Source organism: Oreochromis aureus, linkage group 13 (genome assembly GCF_013358895.1).
Source record: "Oreochromis aureus strain Israel breed Guangdong linkage group 13, ZZ_aureus, whole genome shotgun sequence".
Lineage (NCBI taxonomy): Eukaryota > Metazoa > Chordata > Actinopteri > Cichliformes > Cichlidae > Oreochromis > Oreochromis aureus.
Genome location: NC_052954.1, coordinates 22,956,840 through 22,984,298, shown reverse-complemented (window position 1 = coordinate 22,984,298; position 27,459 = coordinate 22,956,840). Strand labels below are relative to the sequence as shown.

The window sequence follows — 27,459 nt, the reverse complement described above, 5'->3', positions numbered from 1 at the left end:
CCTCGTGAGGCCTACTGAGACTCACTGTCTCTGGGGTCAAATCTCTGGTATCCCCTCATCCCTATTCTAACCAATGTGGAGCCAGAGGTCTGACAGAGTCTAGACATGATGGACTTGGTTGACCCTTCTTAAGCTCAGTTCTGTCACTAAGATGCCTGAGTCGTGACACTTTTTTTTTCTCACTGTTTATGTAATTGAATGATAATGTGCCTAAGATTTAACATCAAATCTTATGTTCTCCTAGAATATTATATTATATTTATACAATTTATTTATGTATGTGTTTACTTGGTTCACTGACAGACAGAATGCAGCAAGTTGAAGTCAGGTCAGTCATCCTCTGAGGATGAAGGCAGTCTCATCCCACTGCTGGAGAGGACCATTGATGACCTGCGGATTAAGATAGCTGTGTTGCAAGGCCAGCAGGCCTCCTTGGCAAAGGGCATCAGGGATAATATGGGAGCTCTGGGCAATGGTCACCACAAGGCCTCACAGATAAAAGGAGGACGATTGGGGAAGATGAGCCAGGAGGTGTCTATCCAGACCTCGCCTGTGGAGGAGGGATTTAAGTTTGATGTGCCTTTGAATGGACGGTCCAGCAGCACGCCGTCCTCCATTTCACCCTCCATCGTCAAATCTTCAGAAGGCTTTGCCTGCACGTGCCAGCAGAGGCAGCAGAGCAGCATCCAGTCAGGTCTTCCTCCCCCTACAGTCTCTGGGGTTATGTCCCAACCACCACCACCTCCTCCTCCACCACCACCACCTTTACCAGGCGGTTCCACTGCACCTCCACCGCCACCTCCACCACCACCACCACCCCCACCCTTACCCGGGCTTGGACTTTGTTTCCCACCCCCACCACCACCGCCCCTTCCATCAGGTACTGGAGCTCCACCACCTCCTCCACCCCTGCCTGGTTTCGGACCTCCACCCCCACCACCTCCTCCACCACCAGGCATGGGCCCTCCCCCACCACCCGCTCCTCCAGGAATGGGCCCCCCTCCTCCACCCCCACCTCCTGGCTTTGGGCCCCCGCCACCACCAGGCCCCATGATGATCCAGGAAGCTGACCCTGCCAAGGCTATGATAGAACCCCCGAAGCCAATGAAGCCACTCTACTGGACCCGCATACAGCTGCATGCTAAAAAGTAAGGATATGCTGTAGAAAGTGAAGATAGATATGGATCATTTGCACAAAGGTATTCTCTGAACAGTAGAGATTTGAGAGGAAGCTTGTCCACTTAAGATAAAGATCGACCACATGCTGTGACTGCAATAGACATGCTAGCTTTGTGGAAAATGAAAGTGATGCAAGCCAGGCATTGTGGTCAGCAGAGAATTGACTTGAACCAGGTTTTCTTTCCTTATTAAGGCTTGGAAAACTGTGGTGGAACAAACCTCTAGAAATGGAGAGCTTGCTTTACGAGCAAGTGAGGAACTCAACCCAGAATTATAAATGCCATTTGGTGGCTAATGAATTTGGCAGTAATTGATTTTGGATTTTTATTCTCCAAAAAATAACAAATTAGTACTTATAGAACTGCACAGGGCAAAACCATGCCTTTAAAAAAAACACAAATTACACTATGAAGTTCTACTTTGCTGTCAATCAAAAAAAATGGCTCTCCTACTTACACTGTAAATAATTCCTCCCCCTCCATCTTTAGATATACTGGCTCACTGGTGTGGGAGAAAATTGAGGAACCAACTGTGGATTTCGAAGAATTTGTGGAGCTATTTTCCAAAAGCACTGTCAAGGAGAAGAAGAAGCCAATTTCAGACACAATCAGCAAGTCGAAGGCCAAGCAGGTACGATATGTTGTGTTACGCTCATGTGTTTGCATATATACTGATATATTTGCTTAGGCAAGTGTGTGCGTATTTGTATATTTATGCATCCATGTTTTTCCTTCTCCCCCTTGGGGTCACTACGTTTGGCTTTCTTCAGGGCTTTCCTGTCCGCACTTTTACTCCAGTGATGGCTGTTCCTTTCCATTTCTCATCACTGTTGTCTCCCATTTACTTTGAGTGACAGAAGGAAATGCTACAGCCAGACAGTTATTATGTGGTGTGAGCTCTGGCTCCCACCCGACTCCCCTTGTGACCATCCAGTGGCACCAAGCCAATGTCTCGCGTGCGGTGAGGAAACCTCACGACGGTGATGACTGCTCGGAGAGAGAGGGAGTGGGAAGGGGAGAGGGGAAAACGGGAGGGAGTGAGAAGCGTGGGAGTTGTATTTCATGATGTGGTTCCTCCCATTGTGCTTTCTGTATGACTGAGTTTAATAGTCAGACTGTTTCCCTCCCCAGTGTCCTTTATGTCACTCCATCAATCAGCAAGGCAAACATTTGATCTACAATTTAAGGCTCTTTTGGTTAAGAGTTTTATGATAATGTACTATTCAGCTAAATTATGTATCTAAAACACAAATAATGTTGCTCAAGGGAAGGAAGTTTCACCCCTCTAATTGAGACCCTGTAGAATCACCAGGCAGTTTGTGCTGAAATGATATGTTGGTCCCAAGCATAGACACTTGCGGGAAATATTCTTAAGTTATGGGAAGGGATCACTTGGAATTTGACACCAAAATCTAAAGCTTTCTTCCAAAAGGTTTCTAGTTGATTGAAAGTACAACTAGAACAAATGTCGAACAGCTTTACTCTTAACAAAAAGCTCCTTATTCTACTTCTTCTACGACTTATATTTCCCCATCTTGGTTTTCATAATTTGGAATTGGAATCTTCAAAGTTCATAGGAAGTACTGTATAACTGTAGAGTTACACAGCTATAGATTTTATATTTACATCAAAAGTGTGTCTGTCTCACAGAAGTAGTCATGAATGTTGCTGTAGCAGAAGAAATGTGAACTTTCACGCTAAAGCGCACTGTATGGTGTAGCTTAGATCCAGCAGCGCAACAGTCATCCAACTGAAGAAGTCAGTTGGATGACTTCTTCGTTTCTCTCACTCAAAACGCTATGTGCAGGTGAACAGAATCAACCTTTTGAGAGCACTGATTAATGGTGAGACTTCTTTGACAGCCTTGTATGAATAGGGTCTAACTTGGAAAGAGCAGTTGTTGTGTGTAATGATACATCTGTAGGACACCTGTTAATATTTTTTCCTTGAACAGTTAAAATTTTAGTTCTAAAGAAGTCCATGAAGTCATTGCTAGATGTACTATTACTGTTACTGTAGCATTACTATGACGCTCTAATTGGCACAGCTCTGGATATGTTTATTACCACATTATGAAATGTCTCCCTGTGAATTTTTGTTTTTGTTTTTGCCCCGTAATTGTGACGGGAAACAAACTTAATTAGGTGTGTGTCAAATTCCCCCAGTCATCTCTGTGGATCTTCTCCAACACAGCCATGGTGAATCAGCAACAGCAATAACATAGAACTGTGACTGAACCCAAATTGAAGTTAACCTTCAACATATTACATCTCCTACTGCTTCAGCTATTTACATTCCCCTGTGTGCTGTGAGTGCAACTATTTTACTGATGAGAGGGGACAAGCATCCTCCTCAGGACTACCACTAGAGAGCAGCTTTGACGTCAGTACTCCTCTGCTGGCATAAGTATTACAGTAGATGGGAAGATTTACTGCTATTACACAGTGTCAACTGTTAACCTTTGTAACTGCAGAGAGGTTTCAGAGGGAGCAGCCTTGCTTCTGACCTTTTTATATGATGTACTAGAGATATGGAGTGAAAGTTATGAATATGAATTATAGTATGTGGTTTACATCTGTTTAAGACTGAAGATGATGAAATGCATGTTTCCAATGCTCTGTTTTTCATCTTAAGAGATTTGAAGTCTAGGTAGAGAAAATAAAAATGTATATAAATTATTGATATTTGACATTTATGAAAAAGAAAGTGTTTATCTGATTAACATTTAACAACCAAAAACTATTTTGTTTTGGTAACGAAAGATCAACTCCAAGCATTTTTTTTTTTTTATTTAAAAAAAAAAAAAAAGTTAAACCTCGTTAGAAATGAAAATGTAACAATGTTTAAAAAATTGAAACCCATCTTTATTTAAAAAATATGATGTACATTGAGGAGTTTATGCTTTTGTAAGTTAACTTTTAGAGCAGGATTACTTCCACACAACTGGTATGTGACCCTACCCCAACCTCTATTTTGGTCACTATCATAGATACTTCTATGGGCATCTTTTCTCATTTCTCTCACACTAAGCTTAGCGACCCTCCTCTGTCTCCACAAACACACACTTCACCCTCATAAATCTCCACTGGCTCCTGGTCAAGTCACGCATTACTTATAAGATCCATCTTCTCACTTACAAATCCCTCAATGCCTTGGCCCCTCAGTACCTGTCTGACCTGCTGCAACAATACACACGGTCTCGGATGCTACGGTCCTCTGCCACGGGTCCGCTTTCTGTCCCCAACATCAACCTAGGTACCTTTGGGAAAAGAGGCTACACTTTGGCAGCCCTCATCCTCTGGAACTTTCTCCCATCTGAGCTTCACAATGCCCCATCACTGGAGTCTTTTAAGAATTTATCAAAACTCACCTCTTTAACAAACCCCTTAACCTGTAGCCTTTGGTTTATTTTTATACTTTTGCTTATTTATACTCTTTTGTAAAGCATCCTTGGGTTTCTTGAAAGGGACTATACAAAGTTGATATTATTATTATTATTATTCTTCTTCTTCTTATTATTATTATTATTATTATTATTATTATTATTATTATTATCATCATTTATATTTGAGAACGACGAGAAGTGTAAGAGCTACATTTTCCATCATTTCTTTGAGGAAAGAATTGGGCTGGAGTTATGTTATCAGTGCTGATTTTTTTTTTAAGTGTATTTATTTATTTATTTATTTGTTGGTCACCAGAAAATCTTGAGCTTTGAGTATCAAAGCTCAAGATTTTATTTATTATAATTGTAAGATAGGAAATTGCCAATGGCAGAGGATGTGGTCACCAATTTCCCTTCTAATAAAAAAAAAAAGTAAAAAAAAAAATGGTGATGCAGACACACTAATAGCACCATCATAGCTCTTTTATCTGACTATATTGTTTGAGATGCTAAATCAGTAGCCAAACTAATAATACTAGCATTCATCTGTCTTGTTTACTTCACACATCAGTGCTTTCCTTATTTTAGCAAAAGAAGTGATGCCGTTTCCTTTATTTTTCATCAAAAGTACCAAACTTGAGAGCTTTATTCGTAACACATTTTCAGCTCTAAGCACATCATGACTAGTTAAAAGTAGGTCGATGGGCATATTTAGAATACAGGAGTCTGTTCCAGCAAACTGTTGTATGAAAAGTTAATTAAATGGTACATTCTTTTTACATGAATTTAATCTTTGATCACAGAAACAAAACTGGGTACGCCTATGAATTTGCCTTTGAAAATGATGATAAAACGACAGAACACCAGAGCTTTCCTTATTTTGTATTCTTGGGATGTGTGCATCTGAATACTTGCATCAATAGTCCATGTGGAAAAGAAATGCCAGAGGAGTTCAAGTTGTAATATGGAGTAGGTTAGCAGAAGATCAGCGAGCAAAACGCAGGTGCAACACTAATCAGAGCCACAACAATGCTCCTGATATCATCTACAGGTGATTGCTTCTTACATAGGTTATTAATGGTATCTGAGTTTGAGGACGGAGTCTGAGGACTACGTCTGTAATTTTAAATAATGGAGAACAAACAAAGCATTAAAAGCAAATTAAATCTCAGTATTAGAGGATGAACTGATTTTCATTGCATTGAGCTCTCATTGTACAACTGAGTAACGGAGAAAACACTTAATAGTGACCTGTATAGTGCATATTTGTGGCTCCCTTTTTTGCTTATGAGATGACAAGTTGTACCTCTTGGAAAGATGATCATCCCACACATAAAGAGCTGTGTGGGATGATCAGGCTTCATATTGGCTAACTCTGCAACTCTGCAGATCACGACATCCACAAATGTGCGACTTAATGAATTTCTTTAAGCCAAAAACTTTAGACACATGGCTCTGATTAGATGTTGAAAGCATCATATCTGATTAATATTTCATTTTTTGTGCGCCCTTTTTATTATAAAAATGTTTCTGTAATGTGTTATAGTGCAGCTATGTTTAAGTATAAAATAGTGCTGTTATATGCTCTTTGAAAATTTGTATTAAGTATACCAAATATACCAAATATACCTGAGGCTCTGTTGTATATTTCAGCATATAAGGCGTTACTGATGACTTATTCAGTGCAATGATGCTGTTACCTTACACTAAAATATCACAGACTTACTGTGAAAGTCACTCAGCATCATATCTCGATCGGCATGTTTCTCAAAGCTGTGGTTGGGCTGGGGAACACAGACAGTTGGGGCTTGGTGATATAACTTCCTGTGTGTTTAAGAGGTCTGTGGTCTGTGTGATCTGGTTTAGATGGAAGCATTCTGTCTGGATCACAGTAGGCTACGGGTTTCCTGTCCTGTCCCTTCACCACTTTGCAACCCAGTGCACACTTCTGCTTACTCAGGAGAGCTGTGGCTTATAATGGTCCCCTTGGATGCAGTTTTTATGCGTAATAACAACACTGGCTTGATATTTAACTCCTGACTGTTTGTCGGAGGCAGACTATTATTAAACTGTTAACGTTTGCAGCTTTTTGAGTAGTTTTAATCTCCATGGCATTGTCCAGATAATACTTTCTAAACTTTACCTTTTAGCCCCCTTAAAAAAATGTCTAATTTAAGCAAAAAGTCAGTTTTCTGTTTCATCAGTTGCACTACTTGAGTCAGAGCAATAAGCCTTTTGTGTTTTTACTGATCTGTAAGGTTTTGTTCGTGTAACTGAATGATGGTGTATGTGGAGATTTGGAAAAAAAATCTGTCATCACAATATAGCTCCACAGCTATAATTTTCCCAGTGTGTGCTGATCAATAATGATGAAGTTTTCCTCCCACAGAAGGAAAATGATAGAGAACAGATTATTTCTATTCAAATATTGTCTTTGTAATTCAAAAGCCCTTTATTAGTATATCGTTTTAAAAAGATAATATATATATTTATACAATATACATGCACTGTGTGCGTATCTCACTGTCCCTCAGGTTGACATGTTAATATTATAGACAGCAAGATTTACCTTCTACTGCTAGTGTTTTTGAAAGGTCGTTAATCATCTTCAAGCCTAATTATGGCGTTTAACTCATTTCAAATTGACCCCTATGGTTAAATTAAAATCTACATATTACATTGCAGGAGGATCTTTCTCTCCATCTTACCTGTCAAACAGAAACCACCGTTATGTTATGTTATGTTATGTTATGTTATGTTATGTTATGTTATGTTATGTTATGTTATGTTATGTTATGTTATGTTATGTTATGTTATGTTATGTTATGTTATGTTATGTTATGTTATGTTATGTTATGTTATGTTATGTTAGTGGTGAAGTTTATGGTTAATGAGACTGTATGATGTTAAGATTCTTTTGTTTGTTTGTTTTTCTATCTTCTTAATTGCCATGTTTGGTTTCTCTTCATGTCATTATCTTCTAGGTGGTGAAGCTCTTAAGCAACAAGCGTTCACAGGCTGTAGGTATCCTCATGTCTAGCATTCATCTTGATATGAAGGACATAGAGAATGGTAAGTCTTGTCACATGTTCATGACTAGTACTTTAGCTGGTATAGAGGTGTAGCACGTTTGTTATCATCTGTCACAAAGTTTCCTCAGATGGCAAAACTCTGAAAGGAATTTATTGTGTCACAACAATGAAGACTATGTAGCTGTTTCTGAAAAGGTGGTACTGCTAACATTACTAACATTTTCCAAAACATACATATTTGCACATTTGCTGTGCCGCTGTTTCATGCAAATGAAGACGTGCTATTGATCTTTTTAATAGCCATGGTCTGTTTTACTCCAGGGATGGAAAATATCAGTCATTTCTCTGTCATTCAGTCATTTATTTCACAACTTAATTTTAGCTGACACTTTTTAAATAAACTGGTATCTTGAGCAGGTTAATTCCACAGATTTTGGTGATGTCTTGACTTTTGCTGTAGTTCCATTTTTAACGTCTGTGATTTTGGGTGACATGGCTAAACAACTTTTATTAAATTTGATACATTCACTACACAGTAAGTACTGGGTTGGACACTCTTTTGCTTTCAGAACTGCCTTAATTCTTTGTGGCATGGATTCAACTAGGTGCTGGAAACACTCCTTAGAGATTTTGGTCCATCTTGATAAGATAGGACTACACAGTTGCTGCGCATACATGATGTGAATCTCTCGTTCCACAACAATCCCAGAAGTACTCTATTGGATTCAAAGCGGTCACTCCGGAGGCTATTTAAGTACAATGAAATACTGTGAAACTTTTATGTTCAAGAAACCATTTTTAGGTGAAATGAGCTTTAAGAGCACAATATCTTGACGAAAGTAACCATGAAAAGATGGGTACACTACGGTTACAAAGGAGTGGACATGCTTGGCAACAATACGCTGGTAGGTTGTGGCATTTAAATCATGTGCAGTGTGTACTAAGGGGCCCCATGTGTCTCAAGAAAACATCCTCCACAGCATTACACCACCAAGGCAGGATCAAGGCAGGAAGGATCCATGTTTTCACGTTGTTTATGACAAATTTTGACCCTACTCATCAGACTAGACAATCTTTTTTGCCAGTTTTGGTGAGCCTATGCAACGTGTAGGTTCAGTTTCCTGTTCTTAGCTGAATGGTACCCGGTGTGGTTTCTGCTTCTGTAGTCAATCTGCTTCAAGGTTCAGCATGGTCAGAATGTAGAGATGGTCTTCTGCATAACCTGATTGTAACAACTAGTTATTTTGCCTTCCTATCAGCTCGCCCATACTGGTATCTAGCATACTAGCATCTTCTAGGGAACTGACACTTGACACGATTTGATAATTCCCTGTAATTTTAGAGATGGTTGTATGTGGAAAATCCCAGTAGATCAGCAGTTTCTGAAATACTAAGACCACTCCATCTGGTACCAACAACGATACCATATTAAATCACCTTTCCGCCCAATTCTGATGCTTGATTTGTACTTCAGCAAGCCATCTTGACCATGCCTACATGTATAAATGCACATGAGTTGCTGCCATGTGTTTGGCTCATTAGACAACTGCATTAACGAGCAGTTGTAAAAGTTGCCAGTGAGTGAAACATTTTTTTAACCTCATTCTTCTGACAACATCAGACTAGAATTATAAAACACCCACTACTTCTGATCATGAACAAATACTTTTATAACCCATCAGGTTGTTTCTTTGTATTAATTGGCAAATGTTAGTATGGTAAGGCTCTAGTCAACATGCTATTTGTCTCTGTTTTTATTATACAGCACATTGAAAAAAACAACAGGAACTTATCCCATGTAATTTCTCGTGAAAACAGATTAATGAATAAAAGTAAAATACTGCATAGCATATAACTTTTGTTCTTACATAAAAACTACTGTGGAGGATAAACACCTGTTAAGAAAGTGTTTAAAGAAACAAGATTAAAAAGATGAACAGACAGCACAGTCAAATAAAAGTAATAAAATCAAAGTCAAAATAATAAGAACATTATTGTGTTAGTAGTGTTGTGAATACTGCTTGCTGATATTGGCTTTGAGATTAAAACACCACTGTGCCTGAGAGCAGCCAGAGATGCTTTTATTTAAGTGCCACAAGGGTGGTTCCTTCCTCTGTTTGAAGGTAGTACACAGTCATCCCCAGGTGTGTTGGGAAGATGCTAACTTCCAAACAACAGTGAATTTCTATCAAAAGCGTACAAAAGCGGCAATTTGAAACCATATCATCTCTAAAAAAGAAATAATTCTGCACACTGAACATCAGCAAACCCCATTGTATATATCTTTTTTTTAGTCTGCTGTGAAGTTAGAATATTATTGGATTTGTTTTTACCGAAGCTATTCCAGTGTTTGGTGTTATCACTGCTGAAAGGCATCTGAAATGCTTTCTTCTTTAGTTCCTCTCATCTCATCTGTTTCTTTTCTCTTTTATTTTGCATATTCTCTCCCCATCTAACATCCACATCGTGTTTCACAGAGACACTCTGTCTGATGAGTTGTCACCATCTTGTCTAAGCGGCTTTGTTAAAGTGAAGTCATTTTGGAGATGATGATGGCTACAGATGGTCTTCCTGTTTTAGTTACTCTCTGATTGCTCTCCAGTCTTTGCTCATCTGTGTCTAAACACTTCTCGTCATCTCCCCATCCTATTCAATCTTCTCTCAGTAAAGCATTTACGTTAGCTTCAAACCTTAACTCCTCACGCACAAGACATGGTTAGGTTACATCAAAATAAATGTGTGCCACACAAACCAGCAATGTAGCAATAAACAGTCGCTCTCTGGGAGCGTTTTATCTGCAGCATCTTCAAAGAATCTGGTGGGACTAAATGTTGTTCTGCATTTCTGGTTTTAATGTCAGTCTTTGGTGCATCTATTTTAGGTCAGATTGGAAGGGCAAGAGAGGGCCATGCTCATCAGTACTGGTATTTATCTCCTATGTTAGGACAGTTTTGCACTACTACATAATTAGCACTGATTGGAAACTTCAGTATGTCACTAAGAGATCAGAGAAAGGACATCTCAGTGATTTGGTGGACTACTTTCAAATATTATCTACTTGTTCTGACATAACAGTGGGCCATCTTCTGTGCAGAAATAAAAATAATCCTGAATGTGAATCCTGAATTTTTAGGTCTGAATAATTATAATAATTATAGCCTTAAAATACTCAATTTCCCATAAATAACAAACCCCCAAAGTCTGTATAATAACTATGCTAATGTTTTCCCATTCCGGACATGATCTAATGTTCCCTTGTGCTATTAGAGGTTTAAGATGATTAAAGAATCAAAGGACGATTTGTTTACCAAAGAGAGAGATTAATTTGCCCAAACTTTGTAATTGTTCCTGTCAGTGTAGTGAATTAGTTTCGTTTCCTGTTGGTTTCGTGATTAGGTCAATGACTAGCAAAGTCTTTGTAAATCTGAGATCTCTGACATGAAGAAAAACAACTTCTGAGTCATTGATTTAGATTGTGTCAGTTTTATGACGGCGCAATTGCTCAGTGAGAAGTCGAGACTTTTTTTTTTTTTTTCCCCTCACAGCTGTTGTTGTTTGCTCTCAGACTTGGCCGACACTCTGCATGTTTCATAGGACACTTCCGTGCACTGTCGGCGTTCCTGAGATGCTTTAGACCACCAGCCTCCGTCAGAGATGGTGGTTACCGGCGCCATGTTTGGGTCAAATGTGATAGTCAGGATAGACCTGGGCAGATGGGTCTGGATTTCAGTTCCTGTGTCACCGTGACGATATGGTTTTCTCCTAAAAAAACAGTTTCCAGTCAAATAAGCCAGCCAGACTGGTTTGGATAGTAATGAAAACCAAATGGTTAAAAGAAATGAGTGAGAGAAACAGAAAAGTGCAGTTTTTTTTTGTGGTGGTTTTGGAAGAAAAGAGTGTGTGAAGAGGTCAGGAAGTGACAGCAAAGGACTAAAAAAAAAAAAAAAAAGGAGGAGCTGATTTGCACTTGGAGAAGAACAGTGAAGAGATTAAAAAGGCAACAGAACTGCCTACAGAGAGAGAGAAAGTGATATCAGACTATTTCCACATGCCTGACTATCCTTTAGTTTTATATTTGCTGTCATTTTCTTTGATCTCATTTTTCAGCTGTGCTGTAAAAGCCTTAAAAAGTCCTTCTGTATTCATTATCCAAGCAAACTCTCTTACTCAAAGTTGCTTTAGCCTCTGTGACCCTAGCCTTCACCCCTGTACCTCAGCAGCAATCAACAGATCAAAATATTGTGAGTGATTTTGGGCCCCTACAGCATGGTGAAATACACATATAGGTGTCAAGCACTTCACTGGGTGATTGTGCGTACAGCAACACCTCAGCCTCAACACCACAGACCCCCGGGCTCTGTTTGTCTTTAAACATTTACTTTCAAAGGATTAATGCTCAAGGGCGCCAGGTCCTCGCGCCGAGACAAAAAGGCGACACCAGGAATTCAAACACAGGAGTTCAAACACAGATCTTTGTACCTTTGACAGGTTTCTAAGACCTCCATATTTATGTTTTAGTTTATGGCTCCTTGCATGCTATCGTCATGAGAACTGATAACTGTGCAGCTTAAAGCATACGATGTGTCACTTTTTGTGGGCATAGGATCACTTTTGTCCTTGTTTCATGGCACCTTCAGCCCCAGCAGGAAATGGTATTCTACCTTTGTTTGTAGTTGTTGTTTCAGAAAAAGAACCACTGTATAATCTAGAGATTATGAAATTGTCGGTCTGTTTGTGTTGGTTTGATTTCTGACTTGTTAATGGTGTTCATTCAAGGTAAAAGAATGTCATGACATGCTTTAGTGTTAACATTAACATTAACCATGTCACCCTCTCTTTCCATCCACAGCCGTTCTAAATATGGACAATACTGTTGTTGATCTGGAGACTCTGCAAGCCCTCTATGAAAATGTGAGTATAACAACAAAGACTTTTGGAATCAAAGCTATTTCATATGGTCACAAAAATAATATAATAACGTTTTTCTTTGCAAATTTTTTTACTTTAAAGGAAGGATGATAAAGGATCATGCGGACAGTGGTTTTCAATGAGTCAATAGACCAGTGAAAAGGCAATTTCCCAAGCTGAAATACATTTGGGAACTTTCCTGCCAATCCAGAATCGCATAAATACACAATGTTGAGCAACCAGCCCAGGAAAATTATACAAAGCAACTCCACCGACAGCTCAGGCTGATGTTGATGGCAGTATTCGCACAGGGAAAACCTTGGTCTTTTTTCTTTTCCTGTGTGGTTTGCAGTAAAAGTATGAGTTTGGAACAGCTTGCTAGTGACAAATAGAATGATTTATTGTTTCACATTTCATGCCATATATCAATAACAAGCAATCATTCCATTATAGAATGAAACCCAAGAAGACTCAAAAAGCAGTGATATCAACAAAATGGCAAAAGAAAATCATCACATGTTAGTGTTGTTTTATTTTTCACTTGACTGAGGGTAAACCACAAAACACCAAATGTCATTCATCAAAATGTATCTTTCCAACATTATCAAAGGCTGAACTTTTGTTTAAATTGTAGGGGTGAAAAAAATCTTACTGTAATTACATTATTGTGTAGCAACATTTCAGAGATGCCACTTTACTGTGAACATATTTCTCTATCTAAGTCTTATTCCATGTTCCACTTGAAAGGGGTGAACTGAGGAAATGTGCATTAGATACTAAAACAAACAGGCAAGCCACAAACTGTACTGGTATGTGTGCTGTTTGGCGACAGCGTCAGTCATGTGTAGGTCTGTCTGCTGCCCTGGAAGGGAACCAAAGCTTTTACGTAGTAAACATGTTTTCTACACTCTGGATCTGATTGACTCAACTTTTGTAATGCCCATGTGCAAAGGAAATGATAGTTGAGAAACTCCAGGATTTGTGTCAGAGCTTCGATGTGGTTTTAAAAAAGAACCGACTACAGTGAGCTTTGCCAAGGTAAATCATATAATATTAGCAAAGAATTACAGAACTGTCATCAGTACTTCCCAATATGTCTCCATTTTGGCTGTGAAGACTTCCATTTATAGAGTAAATACATATTCATCAAGCTCGTCTGATAGGAAATCTCCCCAGCCCCAGTTGAAATGGTTCAGGGACCATTCGAAGTCGGGTCAGTAAATAATAGAACATGAAAATGAGTATGTTTTCCACATTTCAACTGTGATACATTTTTAAGATGCTGTGAAATTCCTGTGAATTACTTTTTGGCACAACTACACAGGAGAGGCCTAGACCTTTGGCTGCCAGAGGCATATTAATAATGTTGATCATGGGAATGAGACTGTGGCTTGAGACAAGCTGTAGTTATGAACCAATGTGTCATAACTCAGGATCAAAAGTCTTCTAACCTCTCCAGTCACCCCAAGACTTCAAGCCCTCTCCCTCTGCTTCTCCCCCTTATGGCCTAAGGCTATGTTATTGAGTCGCGGAGCCAAATTGTTTCTCTTTTGTATTGCGAGACTCCATCCTGTCTGTGGGTCTCCAGCCCCCTAAACCACAGTTGGCAGCACAGTCAGCCTGTCTTTAGGAATGTGAGGGGCTTCTAATGGTTACACCCTCACTCACTGTGCTAGGAGCTAGATCACAGTCTTCTCTGCCTCACTCTCTGTTTCTCTCACCCACACAAACATGCTCACAAACAAACATGTTGACCCACACAAATTTGCACGTAGTGTACAGTATGAGGATAAAGACAGATGCACGCAGAGTCGCTTAGTCTATGAGCTCCAGATTATAGCCTCTCCTGTTCTTTGAACAAAAACCAGTGTCATTAAAGGGGTCACAGTGATAGCGGGACACTGCTCCCTACCCTCTAATATCAAGCCATAATCTGGCCCCAGACGAGTTGTCTCAAGTTCAGACTTCTTTCAGCTGGTAGTAGATAATGGTCAGAGAGGTCAGTGAGTCAGACTCTCCTAAACTTTTAAACAAGATATGATCACCTCAAACCCCATTTTACATGGCATTGCTCTGAAAAAAGACTAGATATAGTTTACATTATCATTACACAATGTAACTTGTCATTTGGGGTCAATTATTTGGCAGCTCAAGGTACAAAGTATCTCATAAATGTAGTTTCATTGAAAACTGAGTGACATAAATAGTGATTAAGGCCTGTCTGGCTCTGTTTAGCCCTGTACTAGAAACTTGCGTAATGAATACCACTTGGCTACCTCTAGTATTCTGGCATCACAAATATCATCCTACTGTACTTTGCATTTGATATTCCACATGGGACTGTATTTCTCATGCTAACAACCACCACAACATGCCCTAGCAATTCAAAGATCACACGCTAATGCCTACTTGTCCCCAATTACACCAAACACTGCTGGGCTCCACTGCTGCCCTTTGAAAAGGATCTGCTTTGTGTTAAATATATTTACACTTGAAAACATCTCGAGAGAAGGCGAAGGAGGGCTTGCCCTCACCGACAGAAGGCAGCGGTGTGCAGAATACTAATCTGGCCCTCAGTGCGTTTGATGCTGGTGTTTGATGTTTTCCAAGGATCCATGCCGAGGCCAAACCCCAGAGTAGGATGGAGAGAAACAGAGGGTGAGGCCAGATTGCTGAGACTCAGACTTTGGGGGTCTAAGGGCTCTGGAGGGACTAAGAGAGAGTTTACATTTTCTTCCTGGAGATGGTTTTATTGTTTTGCCCCTCTGCGTCAGACACATTAAGATCTATTGTCTTTGCCTCTTGTGAAACGAAGGGGCATTTTCGGCTTGCTTTTTTTTAAACCACCTTGTATAAAACTGTGGTCCAGAGCCTGGCAGCAGGATAATAGTCAGGAATGTAGTCTGGCTGAAGGCAATACTTTTAGCATTTGTGAAACCTATACTGTATAGGCTGGCATATGGTTGAGTTTATGTACAAAACATAATTTGAGAATTCTTTTACACTTGAGATAAAGCTTCCAGACATCAAAAGGGAAGAAAATTAGGGAGGGTAGGGGGTTGTGAATGGCCTAAGACACGCAAATAAAGACTTCAATCCAACTGAAATGTTGCAGGGTTTGAAGTGCAAGAAAACCTCCAAACACCTTACAACTAATTTTTGCATGGATGAGCATTAAAAAGTTTCAGTGAGCTGATATCAGAGACAAATGGGGGGGAAAAACATGAAAAAACACCGGTACAATTATTTTTGCAAAAAGAGGCAATACAGCTTCTTAGACGCAGAGTGCAGAATTACATCTATTGATATTTTTGTTCAAAAATCATTCAACATTCAAATGCTGTTTTGGGAACATGTCCAAGTATAACTCCTTCTAATGTGTATTTTTTCAGCTATTACAAAAAGGCTCACTATTTCCAAGGGATGGACTTTAATTTGAATGTATGTTTTCACCACTTTGGATCGCTTGGTGTGACTTAGAGGATAAAAGTGATTCAAGTAATATCCAAACGAATTCTTTTATAAGGCACTTAATACTGTTTCCTGTGCTGTCAGTGTCCCACCCATTTCTTTTACAGATGTGGTTTTTCACTAATTTTCCTCTTCAGCAATTTTCTTTAAATTTTGGTTTCCTGACTGTGGCACTGCTACCTTTGATCCTTACAAAAATAAAGGAAATACATACACAGATATGTTTCAGCAATATCCATGCATGTTCTCTTGTAATCAAGCTGTGCAAAAGTCTTGAGTTGACGCTCATTTCTTTTATATTTTCCTTCCAATGAGCCACTTTTTTTCTTTTTTCTTTTTTTTTGAACTAACGGCTTACACAAAAACCCATAATTTGTTCTCACTTCTTTAGTTGAATCTAGTTATGCCAATGTTAACAGTTTGAAAACAGCATTTCTAAACTTTTTCTACCAACAAGGTGATTCACAAAGTAGTATTAGCTTACAAATTTTAAAGTTCAGTACAAAAAAGTGGCAGGTCTAAAGAAACAGGCCTGAAAAACTCTCTACAGCAGATAAACTTTATCTGAAAGTCATCTAATTAAGAAATAGTCCAAAATAAATATTCACCAAAGACTTGACACAGGATCTGAGAGACTGATCTGGAACTTCAGTTGATGCATCTACTTTTCTGAAACCTCATCAGAAATGGTCTCAGTGGAAGGGTGGTTGTCAAGAAGCCATTCTTAGGAAAGAGAAACCGGGAGAAAAGGCTGACGTATGCCAAATTGCACAAGAACTGGCAACAGGTCTAATGGAGTGATGAATCAAAATTGAAAATTTTGGTTAAAATCATCATCAAAATGTTTGAATAAGGTCAGGAGAGTACAAAACATGGTGCTGTCACGGTTTAGGGCTGCATTACAGCTAGCACTGTTGAAGATCTTGTCAAAATGTATGAAATTATGAACACGGATAATTGCCCTCAGATTTTGATCCGTCATACAATGCCATCTGGAAAGCATCTGATTGGCAACAGCTTCAATTTTCAGCAATGACAATGATCCTAAAGATGGTGCCAGTGCATTTTCCTGTCACAGTATAAAGAAATGAGTGATGACTCAAGGCTTTTGTAGATGCATTTTGTGTTTTGGCTAGCTTAGTTTAGGTTTAAGTAAAATAAAATAACCTTTTGTCAGCGTCATAACTGTAACCAATTCCTATTTCAACTTAATGTGTACTTTCTTTTGACAGAGAGCTCAAGATGATGAGATGGACAGCATTAAAAAGCACATTAAATCTGCCAAAGGCAAGGAAGATGCCAAACCACTAGACAAGCCAGAACAGTAAGAACCAAATACACCCTCTAAACTAAGTCTGTTCAATGTCTTGCTGTTAAATATATGGTTTAAGTTGACTGGTCTTCTCCCTTCATCAGGTTTCTGTTCCAGCTATCACAAATCTCCAATTTCTCTGAAAGGGTGTTCTGCATCCTTTTTCAGTCAACCTTCCATGAATGTATCACTTCAATCCTCCGCAAAATTGAAATCCTTCAGAAAGTGTGCAAGGTGAGCCACTGGCCTTCTTCTCAGTTTGTTTTATTTCATGTCACTTGGTTTAGCCTTCATATCTTCATCTTGCGTGTCTGTGTGGTGTGTTCACCTCAGACTCTCCAGAGTAGTAAGGCCGTATTGCAGGTGCTCGGCCTGGTGCTGGCTTTTGGTAATTTTATGAACGGAGGAAATCGGTCTCGAGGGCAGGCTGACGGCTTCACCTTGGACATTCTGCCAAAACTGAAGGACGTTAAAAGCAGTGTGAGTACTGGAGTAAAAGCAAACATCACTTACTTTGCAATAGCAGATGTGTAATTCACAAGAAACCTGGAAAGGACTGGATTAGAAGTGGGGAAGAAAAAAAAATGTATAGATGAGAGGTCTGTCTAGCTTTGTTTAATTCACATTATGCAGTAAAATATAAATGGGAAAATAACTAATTCTTTAATATCTGACTTCTAGTTTTAAAATGGGATACAGGGTTTCAAATGTATTCTCTCTGGGGGGTCAAGCCTTATGACCATAGCTGGGCAGATTTTGAGGAGAAGCAATCGTGTTTGTTCTGATTCAATATCACAGCAGACTCGGAGTGCCCTTGGCACTGCCATATAAGGACGCAATGGTTTGTGTTTTTGTAGTGGCGGACAGAGTAAGGTATCCATAAAGAACATCAAACTTTCCACCAACTCTTAAGTTATGACGGCCAGCCAAGCACAGTTGTCTTTTGTTGTAGTACTCTTCCAATGTCATGATTTATTCCTAACTTCTAAGGCTGCTGTCTCCATTCTTGTTTGCCCTGCACAAATTAAAACGTCCTGCTCCAAAATGATTAAATTAATAAATAAAGGGATCTTGGTTTATTTATTTGGATCTTTCTCTTTCTTTCAGGATAACTCCCAGAGTCTTTTGTCCTACATTGTTGCTTACTATTTAAGGCACTTTGATGAGGTATGTTTTGGTTCCTGTTTATTCGAATCACTTTTCTGTTTTAGTCTGATTTGCTTAGAAATCCTTCCAGAGCTCTCTTTTCATCTCCTCTCTTGCCAGAGGATACCATGGCTTATCCTTTATCAAATTATTTATTTTCCCTTTCCTCATTTACAGCAGAAACAAATCTCTCTCTACCTCTCCACCTCTCCCTCCCTCTCTCGCTTTCCCGGGCTCTCTCTTATACTTCTCTTTCTGTCTTTCACTCTTCATCTCCCGCTCCTACTCTGCTTTGGTCTGGCTTCGTTCAAACCTGCAGTCTGTTCATTGGCACAGCATCCAAAGCAGCGCTAGTGTAAATAATTAGGTTCTCCAGATGAGATGAACTCAGTAGTGCAGCTTGCCAAAATCAACCTGCATGACATGGCTGTAGCACTCATTATGGCCTGTCACTAATGCTGATGGGGAGAATTGACATGTGCTTTCTGACCCCGGCTTAATGGTCATTATCTGCTGTAGTTTTAGACATCTTCTCTGGCATGTCTGAACTGCTGATAAGTACATGTCGGTCCCTCAAGACATTTATTTAAATCTTGCCTTGTGTGTAAAGTATAGAGAGGCCCTCTTCCATTTGAGAAAGATTGATTTTGACATTGCAGTGTGTGTGTTTTTGCACATGTATGTGTGTTGTCTTTAACCAGGATGCTGGCAAAGAGACATGCGTCTACCCTCTGCCTGAGCCCCTGGACCTTTTCCAGGCCTCCCAGATGAAGTTTGAGGACTTTCAAAGAGATCTCCGCAAGTTGAGGAAAGACCTCAATGGTACAGTGATAAACTTACATTCCATAGTTTTCCTTCTTGTGGGCACATCCTAAACACTGTATTTACATAATGCTTACAAGGTTGTAAACTTGGTTGTTCTGTAATTATTGCAAGTCTTATAACATGTTTAAATTGACACTGCATTGATATTTATGCAACATTATATGATAAAAAAAAATGTATGAATTCATTTAAGTGTTGCTTGCATAATGCAAAATAATTTTCCAGACCTGACCAGCTATGGTCATGTGTGGATTGTACAGGCCAGTCAACATTGAGATAGCATCTGTTTGTTGTACAGACAAGCTAACTGGAAGCAGATGTTACTTGTCAGATGTAGACTCATGTTGGACCTGGCCTACCTTTATTGTCGTCATGAACGAGAAAGAGAAATATAGACAGGGAAAGGTCAAGGAACTTCTACTACTGAGAGAGTCTGTTCAGGCTCTCCTCATTGTCCTGGAACTCAAAAATACAAATATGAGACTATTCAGAAGATAACTGCAGAATTTATAATCACGTTTCCAAAAAAGTTGGACCACTGTTTAAAACATAAAATAAAAATACAATGAAATGATGTGCAAGTCATTTAAATCCTGCATTAAACTGAAAACGGTAGAAAGACGAATGCTATTTTAGGAATATATGCTCATTTTAAATTTGTTACTCGTGACATGTTTTAAGAGATGGGGTGGTGTGTGTTGTTCGACAACTAGTTAAAGAGCCCAGTGTTAACTAGAGTAATAACATGGCTGGCTATATAAAAGGCATACTAGTAAGTTTTTCAGATGCAAAGACATAAAGGGATTATTACTCTGTGATACACTGCATGGATAAATAGTTAAGCCATTTAGGAATTAAATTTCTTAACTTAAAAAGAACAGTAAGACTGTTTTAGGAAGACTGAAAACAAGTATTGAAAAAGTCAGATACTCTGGCCTCACTGGATTAAATAGAGCCTCAATTCTATAGTGGAAATCAGCACACCAGCTCAAAAACACTTACAAAATATATTGTCAATAAACACAGTTAACTAAAACCACCATACAAGGAAAAAACATTTTTAAACATGATGATGAATCACTGGTGCCAACTCTTTACCCAAACATTTTAAAATGGACTCAGGCAATGTGGAAAACTGTCCTGTGACTCATAATCAACTCAAAATTATAGATGCTGGTCTTCTGGACTGAAGTGTCAGGGGGCTGCCTAGCTTCGTCTCAGTGCATAGTTCAAAAGCCAGCTTTTGTGATGTTATGGGGGTGCAGTAGTGAACATGGTATGGATACCTCTCTGATCTGCGAAGATTCCATTAAGGCTGATTAATATATACAGGATTAGGAGAAACATTAACCATTCAGATGACCAGTTTTTCAGGATAGAACTTACTTGTTTCAGCAATCAAATACCCAACCACATTCTGCATGCATTACAATAGTAAAAGAATCTGGATGCAACTGGAGAAACTATATGTAACATGTTTCGTAATGACTTTAAGTAACCATGTTTTTCACACAGTCAGCATTTAATCTTCAATCTTCTTCATAGTGTTTTGGCAACACAAATATTTATTTATTTATTTATTTATTTTTTTGACTAAGAAGTTGCTAAGAGTTGGAATGCTAATTTATCAGCTAAGGCTAGCTACCTTCATTAGCAAGCTGCATTCATAAACTGCATAGGTGCAACCACATTGGCTAATTAGTGCTAAGTAAAGTGAAAGAAAACACCAGAATTTCACTCACCCAAGCCTTAGTGTTTAGATAATACATTAAAAATGCTCCACATGCACCAGATACACACAGTGAAGAAGTCCAGCTTAATCTCGAGCTGTTTGTGTCTGAGAGGCCTGTCAGTCAAAAAGTTCATGCCCCTAATTAAGAAGTCGAGGTGGAATATAAGAATTCACCCTATTTCATGTTGTTATGAGGGGCAAAACTGGTCTAGAATATGCTTTTTAGTGCTGTAAAGAGTCGCTCTCTTTTGGAGTCAGCATCAAGCGGCACCTAGAGGAGCTGTGGGGGTTTTTTCCACTTTGCCTTGGCTTCATTTACCGGCTCTGGATCTTGTCCTTTAGTTTTGCTTTTTATCTTTAGAATTTAAAAAGTCAGCTCAGCATGAACTTGAATCAAGAAAAAGGGGGTTATGTGATATTTCCACAAACCATGGAGTTTGTGTAACAATAACTCTTAAGTGGGAAAGCAAAAACACAAAGTAAAATAGGACAATGGAGAACTGTATTAATGTTATGTCACTACACATTAAGATCACAGGAAAAGGTTCAGATATTGGATAATGACAAGCCAAACTCGCTGGCTGAGTGAAAAACATCTTAATTTATGCAGCATTTAGAAAATGCTCATTTTCATTATTCTTGCTCTAGAGGTGATTTTTTTTTTTTTTTTTTTTTTAAAGTGTATCTTTGAGCAAAATGATGCACGTGAGTGTGTACTTGCAGCCTAATCGACTATTCCCTTAACCTGGTCTGTTCTCTATCATGTTTTATGTGTTTTTGCTGCTAAACCAATCAGACGCCTAAACCGTATTGCCAAATATTGTTTTTTCTCTGCTGTAATGATTCTTTAGGCTGTTCATTATTTGCAATTCATAAAGATGGAGTTGCTCACAGGGGAAACTGACTTTCGACCCCAGTGGCTGTGGCACATACTGGCCATACATAAATACATCATCACATGCTATACCTGCAGACCTCTTCATTACCTAGCAGAGGTAGCTGAGTGCTCTAGCAGACATGGGCTTCGATGACAGTTCCCAGAGGGGGGTTCCGATAGGTAGGCGGCGTAGAAATGGCCTTGGCTGGCCCAAAGGACATCAGCAAGTAATGCAGTGGAGAGAGAGCTTGCTTTGCCTTTTTGGCTGAGGCACCATATGGTCGATGAATTACCACTTGCCCAGTCCCGACCTCGTTGTTCCCTTAAGCGTCTCATGGCCTCTCCACCTCTAAGGCCTTGAGCTGAGCTTGTGTATCTGTTATGCTTGCAGATCGAGCGTAACAATAAGTTTCTCCTGGGATCAGACCGCAGGCCTTCCTGGTTGCTAGGGCTAACTTATTAGTCATTATGGGTTATTATGTCTTTGCAGACACTTATTCAGCAAAAACTCAGTAGAGATTTATTAAAGCAAGCTCAGCTAGGTTAAAGAGCACTGCAGATAATTAGAGCGCCAATGGTGGATAAAATATTTCTGTTCTGGAAGACTCCCCCACCCCCCTTATCTTCTAATCTTTTGTTGTTTCAGCATGCTCTGCTGAAACAGAGAAAGTTTGCAAATTGTCCTCTGAAGAGAACCTGCAACCATTCAAGGACAAGATGGATGAATTTCTCAATCGAGGTGAGAAAACAACTCAATATGATTTTTGTCTGCAGTCTACTTGACTAGACTGTCAGTGAATTCCATTTAAATATTAAACTCAACAATGAACTGCAGTGTTTGGATCTTTGTATCAAAAGCTTGATGTATCCTTGTAGCTGTACCATAGCCATCTATTACTGACAATCCACACCAGTGCACTAATATGTTCCTTCATTACTTTAAACATAGTCACTGTAGTGTATTTGGAGTTCCATAAACACTGTTCTTCTGCTGAAAATCCTTGCCAGATCTGCAGCTGAATTTGCATGTTAAGTATCAAACCTTTTCATAGAAATAATTTACTACTTTAAGCGTGCATGCTTTAATTTAATTTAAAGATTTGTGTGAGCCTATTTGACGCACCTCATCAGTCAGAATGATGCAAGTTGTCCATGCCTGCAAACACATTTAAGATCTGTTTCATACCGTTTTACAGTTGCTATACACACACAAAGACTCAGTCAGTGTAGTTTCCATAGGGACCTCTGTTTATTTCAGGGTGTATTGAATAATTCACTGATGTTGTTTCAAGTTTGCCTATCTGTTTTGAAAGATTATGACTGCACTTGGAGTCAGTTTAGTGTTTTTTTTTATCGTGATCTCTGCCTAATAAAATGAAGCACTCTTGCTCTGACTCAAAGAAAAAAAAAAATGGCTAAATTTGAACTTGTCATGTAGCTTCTTGCTGTAAATTGACTGCCAAGAGGAGAACTGTATAATGTGGCGTAAAACAGACTTCTTTGGAAAATTATCTTTTTCATTAAGTATACTTTGAATATTACTTGGTCTTTATTTGTGCGCTCAGATGTAGAGGAATTTGACTGGAATAATGAAACTTTGCCCTAGAGGCATTTGGATGGAAACAACAAAGGGTTCGGCCTCTGAGTACCGTGGCTGTGATAATAAAATTTGTGAGCTGCAAATTTTCAGTCAACAGGAAACAGCTACTGCATTTTTGTTTAAATATCATGTCAAAATCTACTCAAAATATAATCGTGTTTATTTGTCATATTCACCAGATGTCATGAAGTCGAGCTTTTATCTGTAATCTAACATCTGCATGCAGCAATATTAGATTATTGCAGTCTCCTTCAAATGTGTAAGACTTACTGGGGTTTTTTTTTTTTTTAAACACTTGTTTTACCAAAACAAACCAATAGTCATTATTTATGTAGCACTGGCTTTGACCCTGGGTACATTCAGTTGACTGTGACCAATCTTCCTGAAGGACCCAACTTGCAGGCCTCTTTCCAACTGCTTTTGTATTCAAATGAGAGTCTAATACATAGCATATGTTCTTCAGCAGTAATGCTCACTGTCCATTTTAAAGGAAGTCTGCAGATGAAAGCATCTCTCCCATTTCCACCTCTCCCCATCTCCTTTCCTCTCTCTCTGTGCGTTTGAGAGAAATATGGGGGCTCTCTCTTTGATGCAAATGATGAGGTTTTTCCTCTGAGACCAGAATGTAAGCACTGTAACATGGACATGTGACTCACAAGGCTCCAGACGGGATTCTTGAGGTTCTTCCACTGCAGCGGTGAAAAAAGAAACAACAGCCAAATGTCTTATTTTTGTTATTTCTGTAATTTCTAAAAAGCCTAGGGTTAAACCGTTTCTGGCTCCACAGTTTAAACCGCTTTTGTTTATTTTCTGACCATGCAACTAACCACAGAATAACAGTGGGAGCGGACTTGTTGGAGCTTGGCTGTTTGGTCTAGCTCGATTTTCTCCACTCACTTCACAAATTCTCATGCATGCAGGCCTTTGATGGAGTCAATATGACTAGCAAGAGAGCACCAGCCATGTGATAATCTGTTTCTGATGAATGTAAAGATTACTAGTATGACTGATGGCATACTCTTGCTACATTTTCTACTAACTGCAACCTAAGAAATCAAAGCAAATAAGCCAAGAAGGTTAAATAAACTTTTAAATATGAATGCATAGCACATTATGGAAAAAAAATTATTGACTTTAGATAGACATGTTGATGTTTTATATCTTTAAATAACCTGTTTTTTGAAGTTTTCCTCTTTTGTTTGATTCTCTCCCATAATATCACAATATCTTAACAACATCACAATAAGATTATTAGAAAAGAGCTAACTAATACTGACTTGATACTGAACGATTCAGCATGATAAAGGTTATTTAATAGTCTATTTTATATTATATTTTATATACATTTTTTTTAAATGTTGTCGCACAACTTCATATTTCTCATCAATTTGTTATTTTTGATGCACAATCTGCAGAGACAGGAAAGATTGTAGGCTGCTGAGTGATTTAGCACTTTGGAATGATAACGCATAGTGCTCCTCTCAGCAGGTTTGTCTGAGATCTTTAGATGTGGCTCTGGCTTCAATTACACAAAGCAACCAGATATTCAACTGGGTAAAAGCAGCACACAGGTTTGTGCCAGGAAAGATTCTCTGTCCCATCTACTGTCATCTGTCTCAGAAAGCTATTTGCAGGCCATAGGTCATTTCTGATCATTTGACAGTTTAAGACAGCAGGTTACACATTACTGACCTTGAGGGAAAAGAGATGTTATCTGGGCAAGAATTTAATGTCTAGCCTTTTGACAGTTATACAGCACCATAGTGAAGATATAGACCAACAAAACACAGCTGGAGCGACTCTACAACTGCTGATATATTGAAAAAATGAGATGAAAACTCAGCCCTTGGATCTGAAATTTGATGAGTACTAACCTGCAATGCTTGTCTAAGCAAGGCTGTCACATTTGACTGCTTTTCGTTCATATCATAATTTATAACACAGTTAAAATGATCCTGATGGCACCCCAAGATAAGTGTTGTGGTCTGCTGGAACTGCTTGCTAATGTGCACCATGATGTCCAACTACTCCCTCACACCTCACACAAACGTGAACACAGTCATCTGTCTCCATTTGAAGTAATATTACACAAAGAAGCACTTGTTCTGCAATCTCCACTACTCATTTGTCAGTTGTGCAACAGCATACAATCCAACACTCAATAATCTCATGGCTCGATGTTGACCCTGAGCAGGACTTCTGAGTTAAGTAATGGTGACATCTTGAATCTCCTTGTATATACTAATCACACTATAAATGAAAGAGCTGTCTTTTAAGGGAAATGCAAAATCTGTTTATTTGCGAATGCATAATTTTTTTTTTTCTTACTCTTTCACAGCCAAAACTGAACTGGAAATGCAGGAGAACCAGCTAGCAGGAACTCAGAAGATGTAAGAAGGGTATTTGTGTGTGTGTGTGTGTGTGTGTGTGTGTGTGTGTGTGTGTGTGTGTGTGTGTGTGTGTGTGTGTGTGTGTGTGTGTGTGTGTGTGTGTGTGTGTGTGTGTGTGTGTGTGTGTGTGTGTGTGTGTGTGTGTGTGTGTGTGTGTGTGTAAAAACCTTTTCCTACATATCTTTGCTTAAAAAATAAATGTCACTTTCCATTTTATTTCACGAATTTACATTTGGTCGTCTTTTACGTTTCAAAGCAGTGATTGTAGTTGTGAATTTCAAAGTAAGATATAATGCAATCCAACACAGTTTGAAGTGATATACTCTCGCTGCAGTGAAGAAATATAATCTTGCAGCTTTGTCAATATTTATGACTCCTGGTTCCTTCAATTACATGGAAGGTGCAGGCCGTCATGCCAGGCCTTCAGTAGACGAGAGGCCCCCTATGCAGTGTCTATGTTGTTTATCTAAGTGGAGCGAGAGTAGACAGCCATGGCTCCAGGCTTCTGTTACTGCTGGCTTGGAATGTGTTCCTATAGCACACTCCAAACAAAGAAACCCCAACCTGTCCACGATATTAATCCACTCAAAATTGCTGCCACGTTTAACACCTTAATGTATGTCATCCGCTGCTCTATGCACACTTTCTTTTTGCACGATCTGTCTTTGGCTCCTTTCTTTCATCACTCATGCTTACACACCAGTAGAGTATGTGTGTGTATGTATACACAAACATACAAAAGAGGTTCATATGGATAAGGAAAAGGAGTGATACAGCAAAATTCTTCATGTTGGTTAAGTCAGATTTTCTTGCTTTTGCAGCACTAATAGCATTTTTTGTTCGTTGAAATGCATAGTCATTATTGTTTTTATTTTTTTATTTTTTTTTTAGTTACTCTACTATTAAATCTCCAAAAAGCACATTATTCCAAGATTAGCTATCATATTTTGCATATCTGCATAGGACTGCCAAGTTTCACAATAATTGGTATAGTTTTCTGTAATCTGGTGTTGTAATGTTTTGGTCTTGAAGTAATGTTTTTCTTCTCTGTCCTCAGTTTCTTGGAGTTGAGTGTATCCTTCTCAGTTAAACCAAAGGCAGGAGAGAAAGAAGTCTCTCCCCACACATTCTTCTCCATTTGGCATGAGTTTTCCACAGATTTTAAAGACCAGTGGAAGAAGCAGAATAAGCTGATCTTACAAGAGCGGTGAGCCATATGAAGATTCCTGTTTCACAATGTGACATTTTCCATGATACGGATAAATCCCTCTGATAGGACGCTTAAAACTTTTGACTAAAAATGAAATACTGCTGAGATATCAGTCTACTTTTTTCTCTTGTTTTCTCTGGTTGTGAGCCTTAAAATGTGATAACAGATGTGCCCAGTGCTCCTTCATTTTGAATTTTCCCCAAGCTTGAGTTTCCAAACCATTAATAACATGCAGTACATCTCATGTTCACTGAAGATCCTATCAGATTCATTCAAATTCATGAAGGGAAAGAGGGCAAATGACCCAAATCTTTGTCCTTACCCCAGCAACGAAAAAAACACATGCATCATCCAGTTAGCTTCCAGTGGTTTGATAAATAGGAAGATATAGCT

At 38.9% G+C, this 27,459-nt stretch overlaps 1 protein-coding gene across 1 annotated transcript in view; it reads left to right on the top strand.

Moving 5' to 3' along the window:
* LOC116322207 (formin-2) overlaps positions 1-27,459 on the top strand; it is a 40,211-nt gene that overhangs the window by 10,830 nt on the left and 1,922 nt on the right. The window contains exons 5-16 of the mRNA XM_039622046.1: positions 304-1,148; positions 1,668-1,809; positions 7,548-7,635; positions 12,445-12,506; positions 17,207-17,298; positions 17,391-17,520; positions 17,620-17,766; positions 18,394-18,453; positions 19,134-19,254; positions 22,513-22,605; positions 25,805-25,856; positions 26,914-27,063. Coding sequence (XP_039477980.1) covers positions 304-1,148; positions 1,668-1,809; positions 7,548-7,635; positions 12,445-12,506; positions 17,207-17,298; positions 17,391-17,520; positions 17,620-17,766; positions 18,394-18,453; positions 19,134-19,254; positions 22,513-22,605; positions 25,805-25,856; positions 26,914-27,063 — 1,982 coding nt within the window. The remainder of the gene's footprint in view (positions 1-303; positions 1,149-1,667; positions 1,810-7,547; positions 7,636-12,444; positions 12,507-17,206; positions 17,299-17,390; positions 17,521-17,619; positions 17,767-18,393; positions 18,454-19,133; positions 19,255-22,512; positions 22,606-25,804; positions 25,857-26,913; positions 27,064-27,459) is intronic.